This window comes from Panthera pardus, unplaced genomic scaffold (genome assembly GCF_024362965.1).
Source record: "Panthera pardus isolate Hobbes unplaced genomic scaffold, ASM2436296v1 HiC_scaffold_11, whole genome shotgun sequence".
In the NCBI taxonomy this organism is placed as follows: Eukaryota; Metazoa; Chordata; class Mammalia; order Carnivora; family Felidae; genus Panthera; species Panthera pardus.
The window spans coordinates 20,101,110-20,127,781 of record NW_026526666.1 but is presented as its reverse complement, the minus strand read 5'-3'; the positions used below and the strand labels follow the sequence as shown (position 1 = coordinate 20,127,781).

Sequence of the window (26,672 nt, the reverse complement as noted above, 5' to 3'; positions counted from 1 at the left end):
AGGTCTGGATTTCACCACCTGAAGCCCTAAAGTTAAACTGAAATGTGGTTGCTCCTGGAGAAAGGAGGCTTGCTTTTTATTCTAAGCATATAATTTTCTAGTCATGTCCATACAGTAATTAAATTATAATTTTAAAAGTTAAAACAGTTGCAAAAACTTAATATTAGTCATTAAATTTAAAAAAGTAAAAATCACATCTATATATGTTCTATTGAAAAATAATTTCCAGGTTTTTAAATGCCTTGCTTCCATGCAAGTTTAGGAAGTAGATGGAAATTGAAGATAGAAATAGTCTCCAGAAATGAAGCCTGTTATTATTCTGATTTTTAATTAGGCTTTAGTCCTGTAAGGACCAGATTGAAATTGTGTTTTTTAAACTTGTATCTCCTTCTCACAATGGACATGGCAACCTTTCCCTCTAATTATTTCAATCCTAAAAAATTAGGATCCTTACCAGGAATTACATCCATCAGTTATTTCGTAGAGAGGTTAAAAGTTAATAGGTGATTACATTTGTTAGTACATGTGTAGGAGCTGTACTAAGAGGTATTATGCATGTAATTCAAGGAGAAATGGTGTGCATTTTATTTCAAACTAATGACTATGACCTAGGAAAAACATGACCCACTTTGCACAGGCATCTAAAATTTCTTGGAAAATATCTTAGTTTTATTTTTTAACAGATTTTATTGGAAGTTGTATATAAGATTACTTTTTCCTGTACCTCTCAATTGTTTCTTCCTTATATTTGCCCTCTTCCTTTCTTACTTGGTAAGATTTAGATTTATTATGTTCGAGAATCTTTATCCACTTTTAGTCTACCGATAAGCACCTTGCTAGTGTGAGTGCCCACATGGATAGTTGTGCCATTTGCCTCTCCCACTGTACTCATTCAGTGTAGGTTATATATTTCTTCTTGTGAATCTGCACTACTTTGCCAATTTGCTGACCTTATGTAGTGTCTTCATACAACCTGCACCTTATCATCTCTTTGTAAGGGCATAGGTTGAATATTGTACTTCTGTCTGAGCTTTTGGAAAGAGGGGAAGACATCGTCTTCCTGCTGATGTGTGAAGGTGCACTGAAATGCCTTTTAAAGTTCCTGCTGTAGTCAGAAGTCACAAAGGGATTCAATTTCATTTTGGCCACTGGCATTCGGTGATGGCCACAAAAGGGAAGAGTGAAAAGTATCTTTTAAAGATGAATGAGCTTTTGAAAAAAAAAATACCTGAAATCTCAGAAGTCAGTTAAAACTTATCTGGATATAGATCAGTATAATGTCTCAGTATGAAACATGAACATAATGGAATGTTCATTTCCATAACACCTTATATCCAGAGGAAATGGCCAAGTGAAAACACAGTAAGAAGTTATACTGATCTCAAATTGTATTAATACTGAAAGTGAATGGAGAATTTATAGTGATGGAGTTTGACTTAACATTTTAGATGGCCAGACTATATCATTAAAACTCAGAGTGAGATTTTTAACCTTTATCAGCAAAGTCACCTCCCCTAACATAGGTCTACTGCCTGATGACTGAAGCACAGTTTGGACAAAGCAGGACAGTCAATATATGCCTCAGATATGTGTGTATTTCATATGCTGATTGATTTTATGGGTGTGAATGAGCCTCTGGACTCAGTTTATGTAACATAGCTTTAATATGAATTGAGTTGGATAGATAAAACCTGTATAAGAACTATATTTGGGACTAGGAATCATGCCAAGAATCTCATATAATCAACCTTTCCCAAAAGTGACAGCACTTGGGGTGTCTTGGCCTCTGTGGTGTCTGGATTTACCCAGCATTGTATCCATATGGCAGAGGGATACTGCTGAGCCTAGATCACTTAGACGAGGAATTAAGATAGAATTTACACCAGGACTTAAAAGCTTCTGACACATAAACTAAAAATGATTTGGCTTTCTTCTTGTAGCAATGGACATTTTATCTAAATACATTAGAGAATAAAATTAATATTTAATATTTATTTATTTATTTGAGAGAGAGATAGAGCAAGAGTGGGCGAGAGGGGCAGAGAGAGATCGAATAGAATCTCCATCCCACAACCCTGGGATCATGACCTGAGCTGAAATCAAGAGTAAAATGCTCAACGACTGAGCCATGCAGGCACCCCCAATATTTAATATTTAAATGTAAAATAATTATTCATTTAACAACCATTTCCTGAGAGCTTAAGTACCAATACTGTGCTAGGTGCTGGGGATATATGGGGAATAGGGAGACAAAATAGGGCATATGTTGTAGCTTCTCAAAATACCATTGCTTATCCTTCCCATTTCTTATTTTATTCTTTTTCTTTTTTGAATCAACAGACAAGGAAAGTTAAAGAAGTTATTTTAGACTAAAACTACATGGAGAGGAAAAGGATGTAGCATCAAGTGCACTGAATATCTGTTGATATTAAATAAAAATTCTAGAAAGCCAGCCCTGAGTACTAAAATTTATAATGGCACTGTTTCCATTAAGATAATTCTCCTTAAAATTTATCTCATTTTAAACCACATTTACCTTTAGTTCCCTACAAAACATACTTGTTAACTGTCAAACATAGAAACAAGCAAGTTCAGTTAGTTTCCCATGTTTAATTTTCTATAAAAAAATGTGAGGGTCTAAAAGGACACATTTAGCAATTGTATTGATTAGACCTATTTGGTCTTACATATGTGTCTTATTGGTAGTTGTCTGTGTGAAGGAAACTTATCTCTATTATTTAGTAAATCAATACAATTTTGTAAACTTTGAGATTTCAGTGAATGGTTTTTAAGTTAGAGATGAACTGTTTTTTTGTTTTTTTTTTTTTAATGTTCTAATGTTTGTTTTTGAGAGAGAGAGACAGAACATAAGCAGGGGAGGGGCAGAGAGAGAGGGAGACACAGAATTCAAAGCAGGCTTCAGACTCTGAGCTGTCAGCACAAAGCCCAACTCAGGGTTCGAACCCATGAACTGTGAGATCATGACCTGAGCCAAAGCCGGATGCTTAACTGGCTGAGCCACCCATGTGCTCTCAGATATAAACCATTTTAAAAATATGCATGTGAAACCATGTAGGCTCTGGTTCCAAATAAAGATATTTTATATATAAGTCTCTGGCCAGAGATATTCCTGTGAACATTTATGAACTTTGTGTTTTACATTCTTTGATTCTTCTCTGTGACTCCTCTCTCCATCATTTTCCTCCATGTCAGTCACCTATTAGCTATCTCCCATCTGCCCAGTGACTCAGAGTGTGCAGTGCCAGCCTCTATATTCCTGGTGCCACCTGCGTTTGACCTGGGTCCACTGTAACTTCCCATCGCACAGTGACATTCTTTGAGTAAATGAAATTTTATAGCATTAATCTACAAAGCACACTTCAAGCGAAAAATTAAAATCCTAAAGTTATAAACATTTTAAAATAATAGCTTAAATGAGTCATTTATTTACTCATTCATTTCATTAGTCATTCATTTATCAAGCTGAGATTTAATGATCATGGAGCACTGTTCCTATGTACTAGAATTTCAATGGTAAGAAAGAAAGGACACCTTTTTTTTCTGGTGAAGCTTCCATTTTGATGGGAAGAAAGAGGGGACAAAAGAAAGAAGCAAATAAGGAATATATCAGGTAGGAAAAATTTTAGTGCAGATATTTAAATAGAATAATTTGATAGTGACTCTGGGGCTGTTTTAGATTGGATGAGTAGGGAGGACCTTTCAGAAAGGGTGATACTTAATCTGAGATCTAATTGACAAGAAGCCCTGAAACCATAAGTTGAAGGAAAGGCCATTCAGACAGTGGATCAGCTAGGAGAAGGCAGCATCTTAAAGCTGGGGGTATGAATTAAGGAGTCTGACTGTCTAGATTTGGATCCTGATTCTATCACTTACTCTCCAGGGATCTTTTACAGTTTTTAACATTCTAGTGTCAAATGGATAACAACAGTAATAATATCTATTTCACAGGGTCATTGGTAAGTTTAAATTATACACACACACACACACACGTGAAGATACATACGTGTGTGTGTGTGTGTGTGTGTGTGTACAACTTTAAAAAATGTTATTCTTACTGTTTTTGCAGAGGCTCTATATCTGGGCATACTTGGTGAGCAAGAGAAGCAGAAATTAAAAAAAAAAAAGGCCAGTGTGTCTAGGGCACACTTGGAAAAGTAGAAGAGCTTGGAGAGGTGTTCCAAAAAATAAACTTTTGTAAAATCAGAATATTTGTATTTCATTCAAGCTATGATGGGAAGCTATCAGAGTTGTAAGAAGATGGGGGGAGTGAGAGTATGTGAGCTACATTTTAAAAAGATCACTCTAGCTAGTATAATGGAAATTAATTATAGAGGGAATACAGTATAGGCAGAAAAGACCAATTAAGAGATTGGCTCATTTGTCCAGGTGAGAGATGATGGAAGTGGTGACGGGGATAGAAAATAGTAGATGGCTTGGGTTATGGTTTTTTTGGGATAAAGTTGATAGGACTGACTTCAGAAGAGATGCTAGGATGTAAAGTGAAAAGAGAAACTGAAGAAAACCTTAAATTAAAAAGATAGTCCAAGATAACATCCAAATTTTGGCTTGTTCAGCTGGGAAGATTGTAGTGCCGTTTACTCACATGAAGTGATTAAAGAAGAAATGGGTTTGAGAGAGAAGATCAAGAATTCAGATTAAGTTGTTCATGATTAGTATGCATGCCAGTGGAGGTGTAAAGAAGATAATATAAAAATCTAGGGAGCAGAGACACCCTTTGAGACACAGTTTGGACAGTCTAGTGAAAGGCAGAGGCTAAATACTGCCTTAGAAGGGAGGGTATATACAGAAAAGACAAAAAACATTTAGAACAGAGCTCTGGGGCATTGCAACCCAGCAAAAGAGCCCCAAAGAAGCTACAAATGGGACTTAAAAATAGTGTCGTGTTAAGGGAAGAAAAGACAACCTTTTAAGAAGGATGAAGTTCTGACTTGGGGGGAATACCACTGAGATATCTAATAAAAATAAGATAACAAAAATGACCATGGAAGTTAGTAACAGGAAGTCACTGGTGATCACAAGAATCAAATGAAGACAGTGTTAAGAACAGAAGCTGGATCACAATTGGTTTTGAAGACTGTAAATCAAAGCTGCACTATTGAAGATTCTTTCAAAGGAGAAGCAACAGGGAGATGGGGGTGGAGAAATATCGGGCCATGGGGACTTTTTATTGTGCTGGTGCTACTGTTTATTCCTAAAGGCAAACAAACTTTTCTTAATCTAGTAGAGAGGGAGAAACTGAGATGGAAAAGAGAATAAACAAATGAACCCCATGAGTGGATGGTAGTTTAATCTATTTAGGGACCATGAGTAACCATGCTCTGTCCTTCTATACTTTTTTTTTTTTTTTTTTTGGTTGGGGGAGGTGTCTGTGTTTTTACTTCCACAAATTCCCAGAAAATTTCCAAGGAAATGTTGTTTGTGTAGTATATTCCATTCAGCTTAGAATGCTGAGGTGGGTGTTAGGAAATCTGGTTCCTAATCCAAGCTGCAGCGTTAAATCTCATGTAAAATTGGATAATGCACTTACTCTGTGGAGTGGAGTTTCCTCATCTCCAAAATGGAAGTTCTGAGGCTTGCCATTTTGTTATTCTAATTAAGGGAACTTTGGACATGGAATCAACAGACGTTTTTTTACATGTTGCTGAGAAGAAGGTGGTATTTGTGGTTGTGGTAAAACACATACACACCATCAGGGTGATCATGGTTGTTGGCCATCATCATCTACTCTTGGGAAGCAAAAAAAGCAGGGCTCTCACTGTTGATTTCTTTCCAGTTGAAGTTTATCTTCCAAATAGTTACTTGATTCCAAGCTAAAATTCATCCAAAAATTAAGGTTCAGGAATTTATAAACAATGGCTGGTTTTTTAGATATAATTTTATGGATCTTAGTGTTAAGAAAACAAAGGTATTTTCAGATTCTGATGGAGTGCAGAAATTGTAAAAGTAAAATAAACAATAGAAGTCATTTCTAGTTCTTGGCTCCCATAGACTAGTTTTTGTTCAAATAAATCATTATCTTTCTTATTTCATTCTCACTTTTTTATGAGGACAAAGCCAGACAGAAAGGATAATTTCCCCAAATGCCTGGAAGACAAATGTTCCTGCAAAAGTGGATGGCAAAGAAGGAAGTTAAGAGTTTTGCTTCACTGATTTTTATCCTGCTGTGCTTCTCCGTCTACTGTGAGACACATGAAAATATTAGCATTTTGTAATATATTGCATGTGTATGGTTATGTATGTTCACAAAATATGCAAATAACTGAGGAAAGTGACTGTTTTATTTTCTGATGACTTGTAGATCTTAAACTTTTTATAATCTGTTGCGATCCGTATTTATCAATCAGTGGCTTGGGGAAAGCTATCATTTGGGATTCAGCAGATCTGTTGTTTGGATCAATGAAGCATAAAAACCATCTGTCTTTTGTTTATTTCTTTAATATATAATTGTATTTTTAATATCCTGGACTAACAGTTTCTGGATTTAAATCCTAAGGCTATGCCCATGTAAATAAATTAAATGGAGTAGTGAATATATTTATGACATTATGTTGTTTCTTTTTACGTAAGGCCATTGGGGAACTCATTTAGCAAGTAGTAGATATGATTTGATCTTTAAAGTCTATTAAAGCTACTTAAAATAAGTTTGTCCCTACTTTACATAGTGAATTCAGTAAAGTATAGTAAAATCTGTGTGTATTACTTAAACTTTTATTTGCATATTTAATCCTACCGTTATACTGCTGAGAGAAAGGTGGCGATCATGATGGATATAATCGATGTAGTATCGGAGACGGCACTAGAATGAATTTTCAGTGGTGTCTAGTAAAAAAGATCAAGAGTAATATATTTCTAAGTACTTTCACTTTTCCAAAATTAACAGTTTTAAACTAATTATAATTGATGTTTATGCATGTGTATGATTCTGTATAATGATAAATATACTCAATATGTAGTTGAGGAAAGTGACCATTTTATTTGTCTTGATTTGTTTCATGAAATATTTTTAAAATTGTGTCAACTTTTTGTGGAAGAGAGCTTATACTATGAACATAGGTTTAAGGAGAAGCCTATGTAACATCCAGATTGAATGAAGAACTAATTGTATTATGAAATCCCAAATAAATTGGCAGTTGATGCTTGCCTCTGAAAGCACAATTTTTATATCCCTGAACGTCTTATAATCTAGTTATAATTTAGGGCAATGTAGGACATAAAAAGGAAGATAAATAATAAATAAGTTTATGGTAAAATATACCTATTACCCAAAAATGTGCTAAAATAACTAGGTTCTGGGATTCTGGAAGAATGTGTCATCACCAAGTACATGGGTAGGAGCAATTGCATTCTGTGTTACAATCCAGAATTTTAGAGAGTGTAGGGCTGTCCTTGGTGAATGACTCATTTGAAGATCTCAATTTAATCCATGGGGTTATTTTTGTTAATTTCCCCTATTAAATTTCCAAGTTAAATCTCACAGTTTGACTTTTCTGTTAATTCCTGCTTTCACTGAGATTTTCAGTGTCACTTGTTTTAAGTGCTAGGTAGAACACAGTTTCATGTGTTTTATAGTGAAATGTTGCATTGCCATGAAGAAAGAACAGATGGCAACAGAAACAAAGGTGAAAAAAGGATGTGCTTTTGTTGTCTTTTTTTCCCCAAAAGATTTTTGGTTTTGTAAAAGATACAGATGTTTTATATATTTGACATATCCTCATTTATTTGTCGAAAGTAACATGAAGCTTTTTGCTTTGAAAATATTTGCTCTCAAACTCTCTGTAGACACTAATTTTTACCCATTATGTTATGGGTGTTTTATGATACTTTATTCAGCTGGAATAAGACCTAGATGGCCCCTGACCTGTCAGAGAAAGGACAACTTGTCTTTAAGGCAGTAAAGATTTAAAAAATTTAAAAAAATGGCACATTTTTTCAGAAAATTTCCAAGTTTCATGAGAAGTGGGAAAGGGAATGTGGAAGACTATGCCAGGAGAATCCAGCCACATAAAGGAGCAGTCGGAGAGGGCTCCACAGAAAAGTTGGTGTCTCGTGTAAAACGCAAAATCATTAGAATTTGGATAGGTAAAGTGGAAGAGCATTCCATGAAAGGGGAGAAGAAGGTCAGTGTCCGGATAAGAAAGCACGCATGACTGAGGAACTGAAAGATTGGGATGGTTAAAACTTACAGTGAATACATGGGGAAAACTTGTGAGAAAAGGGCTAGAGAGTTAGGCAGAAGCCATGTCATCAAGACAGACCATGAAAAGCTATTTGGATTTAATTTTTAAAGAAAATCACTTAAACATAGGTGTAATATGACGAGATTTGCATTTGGAAAAGACTACTCTGAACACCTACTGTGGTGGAGAGGGAATAACTTCAGGTAAAGGGGAGTGGGTAGGACGCCATTGTGGCAATGCAACTGAGAGCATGAGGAAGGCCTGTCTGGATTAGGGTGGTAGAAGTGAGGAAGCAGGAAAGAGGTGTTTTTGAGAGATTGGTTGGAGAGAGGAATGATGTGTGAGTGTATGTAGGTGAGGTTTAGGGAAGAATGAAAAAGGACTCTCTGGCTCCTTGCTTTCTACATCAAGAAAGAAAGCTGGGGAAGAAATCTGCCTTTGAACTCAGAAGGGCTTGGATTTAAATATGTTGCCTCTAACATGCACTTTTGGTAAAATAATTTAAACTGAGTATAAATTGCCGGTAATATTTCCTAACCCAGAGTTCTTGCAGCAGTTAGACTTAAAACATTTAGAACAGCTGGCCATACTGCTAGTCAAGCAGTATCTCTCAGTACTGCTGTAGTGAGCTACTTTTGTGCTCCTTGTCGCCACTGAAATGCAGGCTTCTTGACTGTAGAGGGAGACAGTCTGCCTCTCATCTTTATATCACCAAATACCTACCAAAGTAGCAGCACATATCGGAGAGTCAATAGACACTTGCTGAATGAGCAAATAAGACTGTTGACACATAGACAATTTGGTTTCCCTTTTAAAATTTAATTTGGCATAAACATGGCAAAGACAGTAACCAAATGTCATTATTTGTGACCTAAAGTTTTGAGTGCTACGGATATTTCTGTTGAACGTGAAGCCTCAAAACTTAGTGTTAATAGAAAGATGGCATCCTGTGCTTCACTAGATGGCACCACACCATTGCCCTAAAGTAGAACTAACTTGATGGAGTAGGGGGGCAGAGAACTGATTATAATCCACATTAAACACCTGTTGATGATCTCAGGGTGTGTGTGTGAGCTTTAGCTGTGCTTTTTCCATCAGATTCTCACATGCGTATAATTATATTTTGCATGTCTAAGAATGGGATACTTATAAGATTAAGCACAGGGGACTTTACTTAGTCTCTCATAGGAGAAAATTAAGCGCTTAAGAAAGAACATTACTTCATTCAGGCCCCTAGAGTGCACTACTGTTGAAGCCCTCCCCTCCCCCCATAATTTCTACTTTCTCCAAAACTTTAACTCTCTAGTAGTGATAAGCTGAATGGTATCCTAGTGCTCTCAATGACTTGTGATTCCTTCAGCACCTTATTTACTATTTAAGAGTAACTTAGACCTTGCAGGCAATGAAGCTAGTTTGTCTTTTAGTATCTTAAAATTTATGTGATATACAGTGTGACATTTTCCCTAAAAGCAAATTCATTGAAAAGGTGAGTGGAAATGCATTCATCATTGTTGAAATTTTATTCTGTTTCCCCAATCCATTTCTGCCCTCTGCTAATTGGTTGTTTGTGTTGAAAGGCTTTTGTGAAGAATGAAGATGCCGCTGATGGATGAGCCTTCCTGCTCTTCTTACTATATTGAGGATACTATAATTATCCAATGTCCCACTGCAGATCCAAAAGCAACTGGATTTTAGGTGCTTTTGCAACACTGAACCCTGATGTTTGTTTTTTCTTTACATGTCCTGTTAATGGTCCTGATGTTGATTAATACCTGTTTTCTGAGTCAGTGTGATCTGAGATGTTGATAATTGGGCATTTAGTTTTGAGTTGATAGTAGGCATGGTGTTAAAAGATCATTTGATCCAATCTTTATTAATTTCCAGCAAGTATAAATACTAAGTAGTATTAATCAAACTAGATCTTAAGACACCACTCACAATCATGTTTGTTTTTCTTCTGGAAACATATGTATGAGATCCTTCCTTTCAAACTGGAATAAGTTTTAAATGGACAATATGAAGATTACTTAATTTTTCAGGGACCATGTGACTTCATACCTCATAGCATTAGGGCTGTCTGTCTCTACCTGAACATGTTTTTTACTTTGTAATTAACGATTATGATCCAGTTGATAAATATCATAAATATCCTCATTGCTTAGGATACTCTCAGTAGGTAGGTTTGCTATTGGACATAAAAATGGTGTGACATAGAAAAGTACCCAGTTCTTGGGACAAAAAGCATAAATGACTTACAGTGATTGTTTGAGCCACTGGTCTCTCTACTAGGTAAGTAGGGATCTGAGGGCTGCTAATAATCCAGGAAAGAGTTTATAATATCTGAAAATTACTTCCAGTCTCTTGTAAGGTCATATCAATTAATTCAAACAGCAACCATCTCATTAAGAAAGTTGAATACTGTTTACTGGTGTCTAATATTTGTATTAGTTGCTAGATTTTGTTTTTGATTAGTTAAAATAAAAATATTAACTAGTTAAAATAAAATATTAACTAGTTAATGCAGTTAATTTGACAGTCATATTCTTTCAACTTTGTTGATTATGAAGGAAAACTAATAAAAAAACCTTTGTTGTTAAAAAAAAAATCTACATATTGTGGATTGCAGTCCTAAGGTTTAAGGACACCATAGAAACATTATCCATGGTTCAGTAAGGAGGAATAGGATGAATTTGTGTCCACTTAAATTAAAACCATTTTTCCCAAATATCATTTTCAATATTGAAGGAGGCTGTGTGTAGGAGTTATGTGTAGGCTAAAAAACAAGCAGAATTATGAAAGAGCTGAGAGTTGTGTAGATTTCATTTCCTAACTGTGGTAGACATTATTTCCAGCTGAGTCAACTCAGAGTGTATGTTAGAAGTGAAATTCATTTCTAAAATTGAATAAATTCCAAGAATATTCCATGCCAGTCCCTCAAAAACCTGACTGGCACCCTTTAAGGTTCAAGGTGCTTACTAGCTAGAACTATTCTATTGCCTGTCCTTCTTTTAGTTGACTGCATGTATACTTAGCAGATAACTGGTGTCAGTATACAAAGTTGATGGCTTTGGTTTATTGTGAGATGCTAGGAACAACCAAGTGAATTGATTCTCAGGCTCTAGAGCGATTCATTTGTAACAACCAGTCCTCTTCCAAAGCAAGTAAAACCCTACACAGACCAATCCTATGCACTGTCATTTACAGAAAATAGATATTTTTTTAATTAAATTTTTTAAATGTTTATTTTTAAGACAGAGACACAGCATGAACAGGGGAGGGGCAGAGAGAGAGGGAGACACAGAATCTGAAACAGGCTCTGAGCTGTCAACATAGAGCCTGGCGTGGAGTTCCAACCCATGAATTGTGAGATCATGACCTGAGCCAAAGTCGGACGCTTAACCAACTGAGCCACCCAGTGCCCCCAGAGAATCTTTAATCAAATATTTTCTGAGCTAATACAAATTCGTCTGGATATTTTTTTTGTAACCCCAAAAGTAAGTTAGATATTGAGGGCACTCAAACAAGTCTTGCCTTGAGATTTTCTTCTTATCTAGTTTGGTGGAGACTTCATCTGGCAAACTATGTAACATGTACAGTGAGCCAAAGGTATTTCATGATTTAAAAATAAAATACAACTTGGGGCGCTTGGGTGGCTCAGTTGGTTAAGTGTCTGACTTGATTTTGGCTCAGGTAATTATCTCAGGGTTTATGAGTTTGAGCCCCACCTCAGTCTCTGTGCTGACAGTGTAGAGCCTGCTTGGGATTCTATCCCTCTTTCTTCCCTTCCCCCTTCCCAAAATAAATAAATAAACATTAAAACATATATAACAGAATTCACTTAGGTCAGTAATATTTACCTAGTGTATATTAGCAGTAAACTTCATAACAATTATAAAAGAAGAACATATAAGGAAATATTTAAGTGATAAGTCAAATAACTTTTGCTTAGCTTAGTCTTAGTAAGTCCTATACCACCTGATTGAAATATGTGGCTAAGAAAGCTTTTTTTTTCAAATAAGACTTGAAATAGCTAATATCTATTCTTTGAAATTTATAAATTGTTACTATATGACTCCTTGTAGAATTTATTCAGCAAATACTCACTGAGTAATTTTTCTTTGTTAGGCAGTTTTCTAGGCATTGGGGAATATGAGATTTAGAGCGAGTATCATAGACATTGTTCTTGTTCCCATGGAACAAAAATCTAGGAAGATAGCCATCCAGTTACACATGCAATGATAATGAAGCATGAAAAGTGCAATCATTGGTGACCTACCAGGGTCTGGGAGCACCTAGCTGGCACATAGTATACATCGGGAGAGCAGTGAGGGAGTGTGGCAAGACATGATATTTAAACTGAGACCTGAAGAATGAATGGAAGTTTGTCTCATATGGCAAGCGTGTTGACACAGAAAGGATAAGCAGGGGATAAAATTTGTCAGGAGAAGGGACAGCATCTCAACACCTCCCTGCAATGTGAAAGTAGAGAGCACACATGACTGGGATGTAGCGTGTGAGGGGAGGAGTGGCAGGACGTAAGGTGCAAGAAGTAGGGAGGGCCGCATAAGCTGTGGACTGTATCACAGGATGTAAGGGAGTCTAGGAGATTTTCCGCAGTGCAAGGTAATTTCAGATTGAGGCTTCAAAAAATCCTTTTGGCAATAATGTGAACAATGTGTGAAGGGGTGCAAGAATGGGAGTCATGGAATCCACTGGAGTCATGATTGCTAGTAGACTAGTTAAGGTGAAAAAGTGTGGGCCTTGACTGATGAGGAATAAAGATCTGAGGGTTCCTGTGTTAAGCTTTAGGGCTTACATTAATTGCCTTCTGAGTAATTTTGTTGGAATCTCTTGGAAACCCTGGGATAATGGTAGTGGGGCCTCTAATGTGGTGATTCCCCACATTTTTAACTGTACTGAATGCAACTTTTTATATCTTCACTCTTTTTTTCATTTGAATTGCATTTGTAAAATAGTCTTTAAAATATTTGTCAGCCATTCAAATTTCAAATGTTTACATTTATTCTCTGGAGTTGTCTTTAATAGAAATTGATGATCTTTTCCAAATTCTTTACTCGTCTTTTTAGTTTATTTTCTATTCGAGAAAAGTTTTTCTTTCCTTTTGGAGAATACTTTCCTGTGGTCATTGACTTGCCCTCTTTGTCGTGTTACTTCATGTCGGCAACTAAAATAATATTCCTAAATGAATTTAATAATTCCTCTTTATTCAATTTGTGTCCACATATTTATTTTGCATTAAGTTAGAGACTAGTCCCAGGATGATTTCATCTGAAAAATTACTACCTCATGAATAAAATGGAAGAGTTTGTGAATTTAGACCAGGTTGAACCATTAGGAGTCAAGAGCTAGAGTCCATATCTCATGTTACATGCTTGGCCCTTTGCAAAGTAGTGAATAAGTATTTGAGTAAGTGTCTCCCTTTTATTTCTTGTGTGGATCAGAACAGCCAAATGATGGCCTCTGTCTATAATAGAGGAATTGCGTTTGTTTGATTTAATCACTGCTGTTTCATATTTGGTCCCAGGGTAACTTTTTTCCTAGCCTCTTTCTCCACTACCAAAACTGCCTCTCCTCCCCTCTAGGCAAGCAATGATTGACCATCCCATATTATCATATAGCCAATAGAATTGTGTTATTTCAAGTCACCAAATGGTAACAGGGTGCTCTGAAAATTAGGCAGCCTTTAAATAATACTGATTACACAGGCATGCTTAAGTCATTGAGGAATACTTACTTTACACTTAGAAAGCAGGCATCGGTTTCCCTGTAATAGGTATTCATGACTATTTGCAGAGCGTAGGAATGCAGTTTTCATTGAAACCACTTAAAAACACAACATGTTGTTGTACTCACTCAGCTTTTTCATGCAGTCGCGAAGCCTGGTCTCTAGGCTAAGCACCCTCTGGTGCAGTTCCTCATAGTCATAGGCACCGATTTCCTCTTGAATCCCAGTGAGGACGGCAGACAGATTCCGGATTTCCTCTTTAAATTGGGTGATTAACTTGGCATCTGTTTTGTACTGTTCTAGCACTGGGATCAAGGGCAGGAGTTCATCCATCTTCTCTTTCAACTCCTGCAAAAAGCAGGCAGCTGTTTTTGAGAGTCATTTAAACAGATCAAGCAGCTATGTTCTTTTTAATATGATACCTAAAGGGGATTATTAAAACAGATTTAAAAATTCCCTTTTTTTTTTAAATTAGAAGAAAAATTTTACTGATGTGTAATCAGGATGTAACGTTACATTAGTTTCAGGTATACAACATAATGATTCAATATTTGTATATCAAAGTAGATCAAAATCGTACTGATTTTTGGTTGAAATTAAGTACTGTGAAAATGTAAGTGGCTACTGTGATCATTAGTAGTAAATCCATTTATCTCAGTACTAGAACCTCTCTTTAAATGGTTAGGTGCTTTTCTATTAAATTGATCCTTATCATAATTACAAAAACTTCTTACAGTAGCATTTAATAGTTTGTGTTATTTCACTTTCTAGGAGCATTTTATAAAGCGAACAATGTAGTATTTATTTAGCAAATAAAATCAGGATTCATCTTTGTCAAATATCCTATGTCAACTCTAATTACCCAATGACTAATTATCTCTGTTATGGGGGTACTTAGAAGAAATTTTGGATCCTAGAACAACAGCTTTTCTGTAACACTTAGAATGTTTCCATTTCTGTCCTTCCAGAGTGCTCAGGTATTCCTCACGCTTCTTAATATCCATCTTACCACAGTATCATTAGGAAAGTAAGTTCAGCAAGCATAATAAATCATGAAAAGCTTCTCAAATCTCAAAGAAATGCATGTTGCTGTTTACCATTTTGAAATATTACCCACACTCTGACTCCATTTGCCTTAGCATAGATAATTTAGAGCTCTTTAAGGAAGGCAGAGTTGCTTACCCAGGGAGTGAATTAACTCTCTTAACTCTTTCAGGGACCAAAGTGCTCACAGTTTATGTAACACAGGACCTAGTCGTACAGAGTTGTTCGAAACTGCAAAGTTGATTTTCATCTGGAGAACAAGAAGCATATTTGGCAACATGGTGTCTCTCATTCTTAGCATCATGGAACTGAGCCCCACCTGCAGTTTTTACTTTCAAGTTCTAGGTGTGTCACCTTTTCTTCTTTTCCTTTAATTTGGTGGTGGTGGTCAGTGAAAATATTTCATGAGTGAGATTCAGTTGTGAGTTTTTTTTACAATGGTCTCATTTGTGGAAAGAGCTGTCACTGTGCGGATCATTTGAGAATAATCCATACGTGCTGTCAGGAACCATGTTGCACACTAACTAATTTAAGGAGCTGAAAATTGCATTTTAAAATTACATTTGGAAGATGTTATTACTATAAACACATTAAAATGGCAGGAGCTCCCATTGCTGCCCTGATTTATGGGCTTAGGTTTCTTGTGGGGAAGTTTCCACTCGTTCTGTAAGCTCAGAATTTTTTGAATTTGTATATATGCCCATTGTTGAGTGGGAGGGACAAAGTCTTAATAATGAGAAAGATTTCATAAATATCACAATGAAAAGGTGGAATTGCATAGCTTTACTCATTTTGGTGGCTCATTTTGAAATAAACTTAGTAGTTTGAGCATTCTGTGGCATCCCAAAAGAAAAACACAATTGCTTCATTATGATTTTAATAAGAGTTCTGTTGGTAGCCTTTGCTGCATATTATAGCAACAGTTACTATGAAGAGTTTAATGTTACACTGTGGGAATACTGAAAAGAGAGCAATTCAGTGTCACAATTTTGGTGACTTTTTCTTCCCCCTGAACCAAAAAAACAAACAAAATAAAACTAGGTAATTGTATTTTTTGGATCTTTTCAAAAATTCATAATTGGATTATTGGTAACGAGTTTTGAAACCCTGGATGCTAGTCAGGGAACAGTGGAAAGTTTGACCAATATACATGTCAAATACTTAAAAGCTTAAAGGAGAATAGCATAGATCTTTACTTATTAATTTCTTCTAGAATTTCACCTTCTGCTGTGTTGTTCTTACAGTAGCAAAGGTTGTAGCTAGACTATTTTGCCCAACCGTGATCTCTTCATACAAGAATGATAGTCTCAAGTATGATACCTACAACAAGATTTCCGTCTTAAACAGTGTAGAAGAGGGTGGCTGGGTGGCTTCGTCAGTTGAGTGTCAGACACTTGATTTAAGCTCAGCTCAGGTTATGATTCCAGAGTGGTGGGATTGAGCCCCGCATTGGGCTCTGTGCTGACTGTGGAGCCTGCTTAAGATATTCTCATTCTCTCTCTCTCTCTCTCTCTCTCTCTCTCTCTCACTCACTCACTCACTCATGCATTCTCCTTCCACATCTCTACCCCACTCATGCTCTCTCTCAAAGGAGTATAGAAGACAAAATCTCAGTATTTTTGATAAGTTGAAAATAGTTTACCAGAGGAAGATTTTCTTCAGTCTAAAAGGATTCTTTGATGTTAAAATGACTTTTGGAATGTTCTAGTTCTTCTTCTCAAATATGGCACCTCAGGACATAGTGCCAAATCTGACTGGATATATAAATCTGACTGAGCCGTCAGGCTCAGGGAATACATAAATTCAGCAAACACACTGAGCATGTCATTACTATCGTTAAACTTCATCTGTAATCTACTCAGATGCAATACAGCACTGGCATTAGGAGGTTTACCTCTAGAGCTGGACTTTGTGGTTCTGATGCATGTTAGATATACAAGGCTGAAAAAATTACATCAGTTTCTTCATCTGAATGATGGAGATAAATATAGAACCTACTTTATAGTATTGTTGAGAGGATTAAATTAGTTACTATGTATTTAGGTTTGTCAAAACTGTTGAATATAATTCTTCAGAAAAATAATAAGATTGCTATTTGGATTTTTGCGTATAACTCAAGTATCTACTTGGATTACATGTAAAATCAAAATCATTACTTCATATGGTGCTGCCTGAAAATTAAGTTTTCTTACTGGCAGCCTGCCTGCTACTAGGCAAACTTCTAGAAAAGGCCAATTATTGCCTTGACTTTGTCTCAGCTTTGTATCTTTCTGTTTCAGTGTTCTTTCAAGAGTTCCCACAGATGCACATGTTTCATCCCGCTTCCAACCCTGCCAGGCCTGGCATCCTAAAACTGTCCCTTGGCATCGCAGAGTTCGGCACTGTCCATCTGAGCTTGAATAATTTTTACTCCGCGCCCGACACCCTGAGCACCTCTCCTTGGGTCCTTCTTCCTTTCTGGGAGTGCTCCCCCTATGCTGTCAGTGCCAGCTTACCATTTCCTGCTTTGTTGATGGCCTTGGCATTGGGCTCATGTTACCCCTCCACAGTCTACACCCTAACCCTGAACACTGAGAATCTTCTGATCTTCTGTTTTTCTCATATCCTCTGTGATTCAGGTGGTTGTTTGTTTGGTGTGTGTGTTGGGGGGGACTGGTCCAAACTGCCTTCTTAAAAATTGCCAAATTTTATAACTTTTCCCCGATGTTCTCTAAATGAAATTAAATAAAATTACTCTTTGTGCTGCTAAATAATATTTATGCTTCTATTTGCTGTCAATTTCATGTGCCTTGTTTTAGTTGTCTTTTATAGAAGAGAGATCCTTATATATCTAGCAGAGGGCCCAGCACTGCCTTGTACACAGTGCATGCTCAATAAATATTGGTTAGCATTAACTCATTTGCTCCTCAGCCTTATTTTTTGTTTTATTTTTTTATTTTTTGCTGTTTACCATTCCCCCATAAATTCTGGACTCATCCAGTTCACTCATTCTCTCATTTCCAATTGTGTTTACATTTATCGTATCTTCTAAGTCTTGCTCTAATTCTAATTTCTTAACCTAATAGCTTTGTTTTTCAATTTAAACTTCATGATTCATCACTTGAGCCTCATCTCCTGTTAGTACCCTCAACTTTCTTACTCCTCTGTTCCTTCTGTTGTACCTCTCTGGTAAAACTTTATGTATTTATGTATGTTTATTATTTTTTGAGAGAGAGACAGAGTGAGCAGGTGATGGGTAGAGAGAGAGGGAGACACAGAATCCGAAGCAGGCTGCAGGCTCCGAGCTGTCAGCACAGAACCTGAACCAGGGCTCGAACTCAGGAACCACGAGATCATGACCTGAGCCCAAGTTGGACGTTTAACTGACTGAGCCACCCAGGCACCCCTCTCTAGTATAACTTTAAAACTGATTCAGTGAAGAAACTGCTTCCTGTACATCCCTACTCAGTCTCCTGAGCACCAATGAAGACAATTACACAGCCATGAAAACATCTGCCATAACAAAATGTGCTGTGCAGAGATCCTGTTACATCCTAGCTCCCCGCCCTCACAATTCTGTGTGAAAAGCACTTCTGATGCTTAAACTCAGGCCCACTCCCTCACCATCAGCAGTGAATCTCACTCATGACAGAAGGGAGGGAAAACAAACCATTATGTTTGTAAAACCACAGGATGTCCTATAAATGATGTGCTATCCCTTTGTAGGCAGATAATTTATTTTAATAGAGATTCAAATGGTAGTATCATAGTCAGATTCTTAAAATCTATGGCACTGTCACACATAGGTATGAAAAGTCCACATAGCATGCTTAAAAACACTATTCCTCTATTTTCAGTGTTTCTGGATAATTGCCAAAAATTAAAGTCTAAGAGAAGACTTTGTATAAAATTAGGAAACAGCCCTCTTTTTTTTTGTATGATATTAATAATGGTATTGTTGCCTCTGTTAATAATTTATATTCTCTGTCTCCTCATATTAGCAGGGCATTAAGTCATCAGAAAAAAACTTTGATAAATTTAGTTATTAATTTTCCTTGAGATTTCCCCTTGTCTTAGATATTGAATGGCCTGTAAATCTATCCAGAGACTCCACCAAACTCTAGGAGGATTATGCTCTTTTTATAGCAAGACTTCTATGCATTCCTACCAGCTAATGGTCAGTTTCAGTGGAGAGATGATTGATGTCCCCAGTGAGTCTTTAACCTTGCACATATGGGCAGATGCACAGTTATTTCTAGCTGATGGCCATGCTGGCTGTCCATTGCACTCAGTGTCTGATTTGGATTGACAAGATTGCAGAAGTCAAACCTACTTGAAAATGCTTGGTCATTAGTGTCTTCCGATCATCTTCAATCTGCCGAAACTTGGCCTTCAGCCCTTTCATTTGGGTTTCCATTTTTAGAACATATTGGAAATCTCTCTGAGTTCTCAAGTTTAAGACTTCAATAGACTGGGACATGTTCTGAACCTGTTAAACAAAAACATTTGGCTATACATTATTGTCTATTTACAGGTATATGCAATCACTACTGAAGTAGCAAAAATGACAAAGAACTGTAAGTGCCAAATCCGTATTTGTATCCCCACACGATAGGTTTTCAAGACAATTCTTTATGATAAACATTTAAAAAATGCAGCAAGGGAAAATTAAACTGAGTCAAGAAATAATAATAAAATTGACATCCTAGGATTAGAGAGAAATAAATAACTTCAAATAAGAATTTAATCAGAAAAGTAAATTTGGAATACGGAATTTTCATTCTAGGACTTTGCAAGCATATGATGTCCCAAGCCATTAAATGTTAAAATAATTTGTTTCTATAAGTACTAACTCTGATTTCTTCAAGATGTGGGATGTTTAGCAACTGTGGATGATAGTGACATGTCCAACAGAATTAGAACACATTCATTCCTGTATGGTTTCTTTGACATCCTAAGTTCTCCCAACGGTGAGATTGAATTGACCGAGAAACATGGTGGCAATGCTGGGACACCTCCAAGCTTGGAGAGCGTACTGTTTAAGAGACCTGGAAAATAGCAGCTCGGTCAAATTGTTGGTAGGTAGGCAGTAAACACAGATTAAGCTGATGGTACCTTGTTAGGTTTATTGGGCCCTAGGCTATGTAGAAGTAGGAAATGGATGACCTATAAAAATGAGGAAAGAAACATGCTCTAATTTTTGTGTCAGCAAAAACCTCAAAACAAAGTGAAAACCTCTAATAGTTGGAGAGCTGTTAGATGAATTGTGGAATGGAGTATAAATACGCTATTTTAAAGGATAGGCTAGATTTTTATATCTTGGTACTCAAAGTATTGTGTACAGAGCAAGTTTGACATCACTTGGGAAACTTAAAAATATAGAATTTTGGGGCCTATGCCACAGCTACTGAGTCAGAATCTGCATTTTATCAGAATCCCCAAGTGATTCCTGTGTTTATTAAATTTTGCTCAACATGGAGAAATTTCCATGAGAAAAGTGAGAAGAGCTTGTGTGTGTGTGTGTGTGTGTGTGTGTGTGTGTGTGTGTATGTGTAACATACACATAAAAGAAAATGGGGCGGTAGGTGATGGGTATTGAAGAGGGCATCTTTTGCGATGAGCACTGTGTGTTGTATGGAAACTAATTTGACAAAAAAATTCATATAATAAAAAAAAGAAAATGGGGCATATAAGCAAAAAATCATGGTGGAGAAAGGTATTAAAGATTAGAAGAATACATACTGGGTTGTTTTCCTTTTTTAATGTTATTTAGTTAGAGAGTGAGTGAGCAGGGAAGGCACACAGAAAGAATCTCCACACTGTTACGGTGCAGAGCCCAATGCAGGGTTAGATCTCACGAACCGTGCGATCATGACCTGCGCTGAAATCAAGAGTTGAATGCTTAACTGACTGAGTCACCCAGGCACCCCTGGGTTGTTAGTTTTCTGTGAAATGTGGGTAAGAGGAGAAGTAATAAATATTGTAGAAAGGAGTCCCTGTTAAACAGAATATATATAAATCTGCCTAGATTATATGTTTTATTTTCATGAAATGGAAACATGAAAGCACCAAAAAAAATTGTGGTGGACTTTGAGATGAATTTTACTTTGTTTCATAGATTTTTATGCATTATTCTATTCTGTTTATTTTTAAATATGTATTATGCAATAAGTAAAAAATTTTTTTCATTGCAACAATTGTGAGTTGAAAATAAGGAAGGAATGATTTATTCAGACACAAATTTTTGTCATCAGGTATGTCACAAAGCTCAGTGGACTAGCTAGCTATGAAGAGCCCATTGTTGGTACATTCCTCAGCTTGGAACATTCCAAGAAGGCAGAGCATTCTGCTGCCGTGGCTTGCATACTTCCTCTATTTTTCTTTTTAAAGAAGGTTATCTTTTCCTGTTTTTTTTTCTGCTGTTTTGATCCATAGTCCTGCCCTTTATAAATCCTGTCTGCTCAAGACATATGATAGTCTAGCTTATATTAAAATTAATTGTGTAATATATGTTGGGTGGGAGCACAGAAGTGACTGCCCTTCTGTGAGCTCCAAAGGTTACAAGCTGCATCTTATTCATACTTTTTATTCCCAACACCCTACACAGAACCAGGCACAGAATAATTGTTCAATAAATACCTGTTGGTTAAAATTATCTTATGCTTCCAATACTTGTAATAAGTAATTAGTATTTTTTAAATTTATTTGAGAGAAAGAGCATGCACAGTGCGTGAGAGCTCATGAGTGGGGGTTGGGGTGGAGAGAGAGGGAGAATCCCACGCAGGTACCACACTCTGAGTGTAGAACCCGATGCTAGAACTCGAACTCACGATCCATGAGATCATGACCTGAGCCCAAATCAAGAGTTGGACACTTAACCAACTGAGCCACCCAGGCACCCCAGTTACTAGTATTTTAAGGAAAGTTCCTTCCTTCTGTCACTGTGACACTGTAGCAGTACGTGACTCCCAAATATTTCTTAATTTGCTATCATTCGTACTTAGAAAGCTTCATTCTTTTAAATCTTCAGTGGAGCACAAAATTACTGAGACAGCATTGAAACCTGGAGATGTAACTGCATCTTGGATAAATGTAACGCTTTCAAAATAATTTTGAACTTCATTACAGTTAAGTATGAATAAAGAAAAGCCATTTGTATTAAAGAAACCATCTACACATTTGAATATGGCATTCATCTCTGAAGCTGCCCATCACTGGCATGACTGATACTTTCCTAGGAATGCCGTGGGTTGGGCAGAGTCCATACAAGTAGAAAATGATAGGCAAGTGAAATATTCTGTATAAAATTAAAACAGCCTCTCTTATCTTGCCTCTGCCCTATTAATTTTCAACTTATTTGTGTTGGGGCAAACACACTGGGAGAATTGTGGCCTTCTATATTGTAGAAATATGCATAATTATAAGAGCTGCATTTGGGATAATGGATAGAGATGGAGCTGTCTAATTGGAGAGGATTTGGGTCTGGGCTGTCTTTTGCTTTGTCTGATGACTATACCTAGGAATGTTTAGTTTTCCACTGTTTACAGAGACCCTCCCACCCCCAGGATCAATTTCCTGATGATACCCGATACTAGATCCCTATAGTTGCACTTGTAGAAAGGACACCCATCTGCTGTGGTTCCTCTTTGACTCTGTTTATCTCTGATGTTTTACAGTTTAGTTTTTCATATGTGTCCCTGTGCTTAGACCCTTCTCTACATCGTTCAGCAAGCTCATTGTCTCCCTTCATTAATAATTTTTTAAACTAATTATCTTGGATCTTTGTATAAATAAAATGTTTGAGGCCTCTCTGAACTTAACAAATTAACTTAAATTTTCACTCTAATTCATAATTAAGGTTGCGGTTACTCGGGGGGAAAAAAAAAGACTATGGTTCAGTATGTTTGGATAGCCTTGACGTTAACAAAACTAAATAGAAATTCTTTGCTGTAGGTCTTCACAGAACCTTTAGTATTAAACTGTGTGGTAGAAATCTTCAAGAGTGAAGTATCATGAATAGAGTTTCTTAAAATCATTTTACTAGGAGGGTGTCACTGGTATCCTATTCCAAAAATCACACTTTGGGAGATACTGTCCTAGACATGCAGGACATCTTCAACTGTACAGAGAAGCTACACAGCTAACAAACTTTTTAATTATTTTAAAAAAAATTCATTTAATGTTTTTATTTATTTTTGAGAGAGAGAGAGAGAGAGAGAGAGAGACAGACACACCCAGCATGAGTGGGGGAGGGGCAGAGAGAGAGGGAGACACAGAATCCAAAGCAGGCTCCAGGCTCTGAGCTGTCAGCACAGAGCCCAGTGCGGGCCTCGAACCCGTGAACCACGAGAGCAGGACCTCAGCCAAAGTTGGATGCTTAACCGACTGAGCCACCTAGGTGCCCCAACTAACAGGCTTTTAAAAAAAATGTTAATTTGTTTTGAGAGAGAGAGAGTGAGAGCACAGAGGAGGGGCAGAGAAAGAATCCCAAGCTGACAGCACAGAGCCACACATGGGGCTTGAAATCATGAAATGTGAGATCATGACCTGAGCAGAAATCGAGAGTCAGATGCTTAACCGATGGAGCCACCTGTGCCCTGCTAACAAACATTTTTTTAAATGAACAGTTGTAGTTTGGGCATATTAAGACCTGAAATATTGGGAAAACAATTGTAATTCTTTAAATATTAAGTAATGTAGATATGGTTAAAAATATTTGACAGAACATTGCTTAAATTAGTATGGGTACCACCTGTGACAGTCTGGATGACACTAGCATGGTGTTGAGAAAACACAGAACTGATTTGGTAAAGCCCCATAATACACTGGTTGAGTGACACTGGTAGGTTCTTTAACCTCAAAAAGCAGTTTCTTTTTACGTAAACTTACAAGGGCAGGTTCCTCAGCTGTGAGGATTGAATGGAGTGGATATAGATATGGGAAATACTGTTATCAATATTGTTAAAAACATTTCCTTAGGGGCACCTGGGTGGTTCAGTTGGTTAAGTGTCCGACTCGATTTCAGCTCAGGTCATGATCTCACGGTTCAGTTTGTGAGTTCAAGCCCTGCATTGGGCTCTGCGCTGACAGTGCAGAGTCGGCTTGGGATTCTCTTTCTCTCATGTGCATGCTTTCTCTCAAAATAAATAAATAAATAAATCTTTAAAAACATTTCCTTATTATGTGCCTAAATTAGTTCTTTGGTTAATGGTGAGTGGGCGGCCTAAACTCCTGCTCCGGTTTTCCATCCGGTGCCTTGGATATTTGTGAAACTATAGAGAAGTCAATAAGAAAAACTGGCTCAGTCTGAATAAGGAGTGCTTATTTCAGATGGGTTTTTTTTTTTTGGGTCATTGCAGCAAATCAGTGCTACTCCCTTCTTCAGCCCACTCCAAGTAATGTACATAATTTACTATTACTATTCCCTCCTATATACTATTCCCTTTACTATTCCCTCCTATAATACTCTCAAATGGTAAATTTAATAAACATAACTTGTAGAGACCTAGATTTTGTTAATAAATTTTGTGGGGTTTTTTGTTAATTACATACAATGACTTTTTAAAGGTGTGATTTTTCTAGAATTTCTTTAAATCATTAAACACATTGCATATTAGATGGGGTGGTCGTATCAGTGATGGCTTGTGGTCAACCTCCTTGGTTGTATTTTTTTGCCTTCTTCATCCTACACTAATTCCCGGTTTTATCATAGTTCTGGAGTACATTTCACTTTGGACCTGTAGAGGGTATTATCCACCTTCTAACGCTTTATTTGAACTTTCTCAGCTGATTTCAGAAGAAATCTGTGTTTGTTTTTTTTTTTTTCCCAACAGGTTCAGAAGAGATGTCTGAATCTGTATGGGGGGAGGTATGGATATGTAATGCTATATTGAAAAACAATAACAAAAATAAGGATAGAGTATCTAAGAATGTTCCTCACCATAGTTGATATAGAAAAAAGGTGCTTTTGCACAGAAAAAGAATATAGGATCAGAAAGTCTATAATTTGAGGGGAAATATTTAATAGAAAAGCAAATTTAATAGAAAAGCAAAATTGGATTTAAAAGATTAAATCTTTTTACTAATGTAATATCCCTAGTAACCAAACAATATTAAACTATATATTTGGAGTTTTTTTCATAGAAATAAAGAAAACCAAGATTGGTAAGGTATACCCAAGAAAGATCACAGTTCATTTGTCATGATTTCTAATAGCTGAGAGGCATATTAGCTAGAGTCGTTAACTTGAATGAAAATGACATTTGCTTTTGTCTGGGGGACAGATATTGAAGGAGCAGGGAAGATAGGATCTTATAAAAAGAGACATAAGAAGAGAGAATCGATAGATTGATGATAGCTCTGAGGAGAGGGGGAGGGAAAACAGGACTAATCATTTTATAAAAACAAGAAAAAAGCTTTTTTAAAATTTTAGAGCATCAATAGACTTCCAAATAATGTACATGGAGGAAATTTATTTTCATTATATGGTAGTAGAAGAAAGTTATTGTTGCTAAGCTTGAAATTGCATAAAGTAAGCATGTCTATATTAACAAATTTGATGCTTTCATTTTTCTGGCTTCTCTTAACTTTCCTTAAAAAGTTTTTATTCAATGCCATCATTGTATGAATGATCGTAGAAATGATATTGCAGTGAGTGAATGGTTGAGCATGATGTTCTCTAAAAGCACATACTACCTAATTTATCTTATTATCCCTGAAGGTACTTAAAATTCCCACATGTTGCCGTCTCACCATCAGTCTGGCCACCCAGCTGTCCTACTATATTCAGAGCCCAACACACTGAAATTCTGAATGAGAATAATTGAAAGAACCATTCATTGTTTTTTTTTTCCTCCTCAAACTAAACATAAATAATGTTTCATGAGCTGACTTTTATCTGTAAAAAAGAATAAATCAAGGGCATTCTGCATTTGATTGTTATGGATCGGCTTAAGTAAATTATATGGAGAGATTGCTGTTGAATGAAATTGAAGAGCTTAATGTTCAAAGGAATGACTTAGAGAATGATGATAAATACTTGAAATTATTCATTATCTGTTCAGATAGCTTGCATATTGCATTCCATTATTTTAACTTCCTTGCAAGGTTGTTAATGTGATTCAAATGCATGAGCTCAAACAGCCTAGTGTGATCCTGGGAATTGAGGATAAATTTCTGGCATAGGAATAAGACTTTTTGCCTTTTTTTCCCCTTAAGAAGAGACCAACTGGATATTAAGGCATATGATAGATATCCAGTCTTAAGAAGGTAAGACAGAAAAATAAAAAGTAGTAAAAATAAACAGTAGAGCAGGAATCTTGAGGTACTCCTTTCAAGGAAGGAAAAAAAAAGTTTGAGAAAGGGGGACAAAAATTGGAAGGACCTTCCTCATTATTGCCTGCTTTCCTGCATTTCCTTTTCAAGGAACGGTAGATTAAAAAAAAAAAAAAAAAAAAAAGGAGGACAGGACACGTACCTTTTCCAGAAGTTGGCGAAGCTGCCTGCTTTTGGCATCCCTGGAACACAGGTTTTGTTCTGGAGCCACCACTGTGCAAATGCATCGTCCATCAGGGTCTTGTGCTGAACTGTACACTTGCCACCCTTCTTTGGGACTAATCTGGGTCTGAGGAAACCAATAGCAAACACACAACACAGACCCCCATTACAGGATAAAGAGAATGTGG

The 26,672-nt window shown here is 36.6% G+C and overlaps 1 protein-coding gene and 1 pseudogene across 3 annotated transcripts in view; both read right to left on the bottom strand.

The window, feature by feature from the left end:
- The window catches only part of OLFM3 (olfactomedin 3), a 188,436-nt gene that overhangs the window by 8,874 nt on the left and 152,890 nt on the right, over positions 1-26,672 (bottom strand). For 2 of the 3 annotated variants that reach the window (XM_019457653.2, XM_019457652.2), the window contains exons 2-4: positions 26,465-26,611; positions 19,322-19,477; positions 14,094-14,313 (exon numbers count right to left, since the gene is read on the bottom strand). In XM_019457653.2, coding sequence (XP_019313198.1) covers positions 14,094-14,313; positions 19,322-19,477; positions 26,465-26,611 — 523 coding nt within the window. The remainder of the gene's footprint in view (positions 1-14,093; positions 14,314-19,321; positions 19,478-26,464; positions 26,612-26,672) is intronic. The other variant, XM_053891815.1, reaches the window with a different exon arrangement.
- Positions 411-1,288, bottom strand: LOC109271943 (60S ribosomal protein L26-like; annotated as a pseudogene).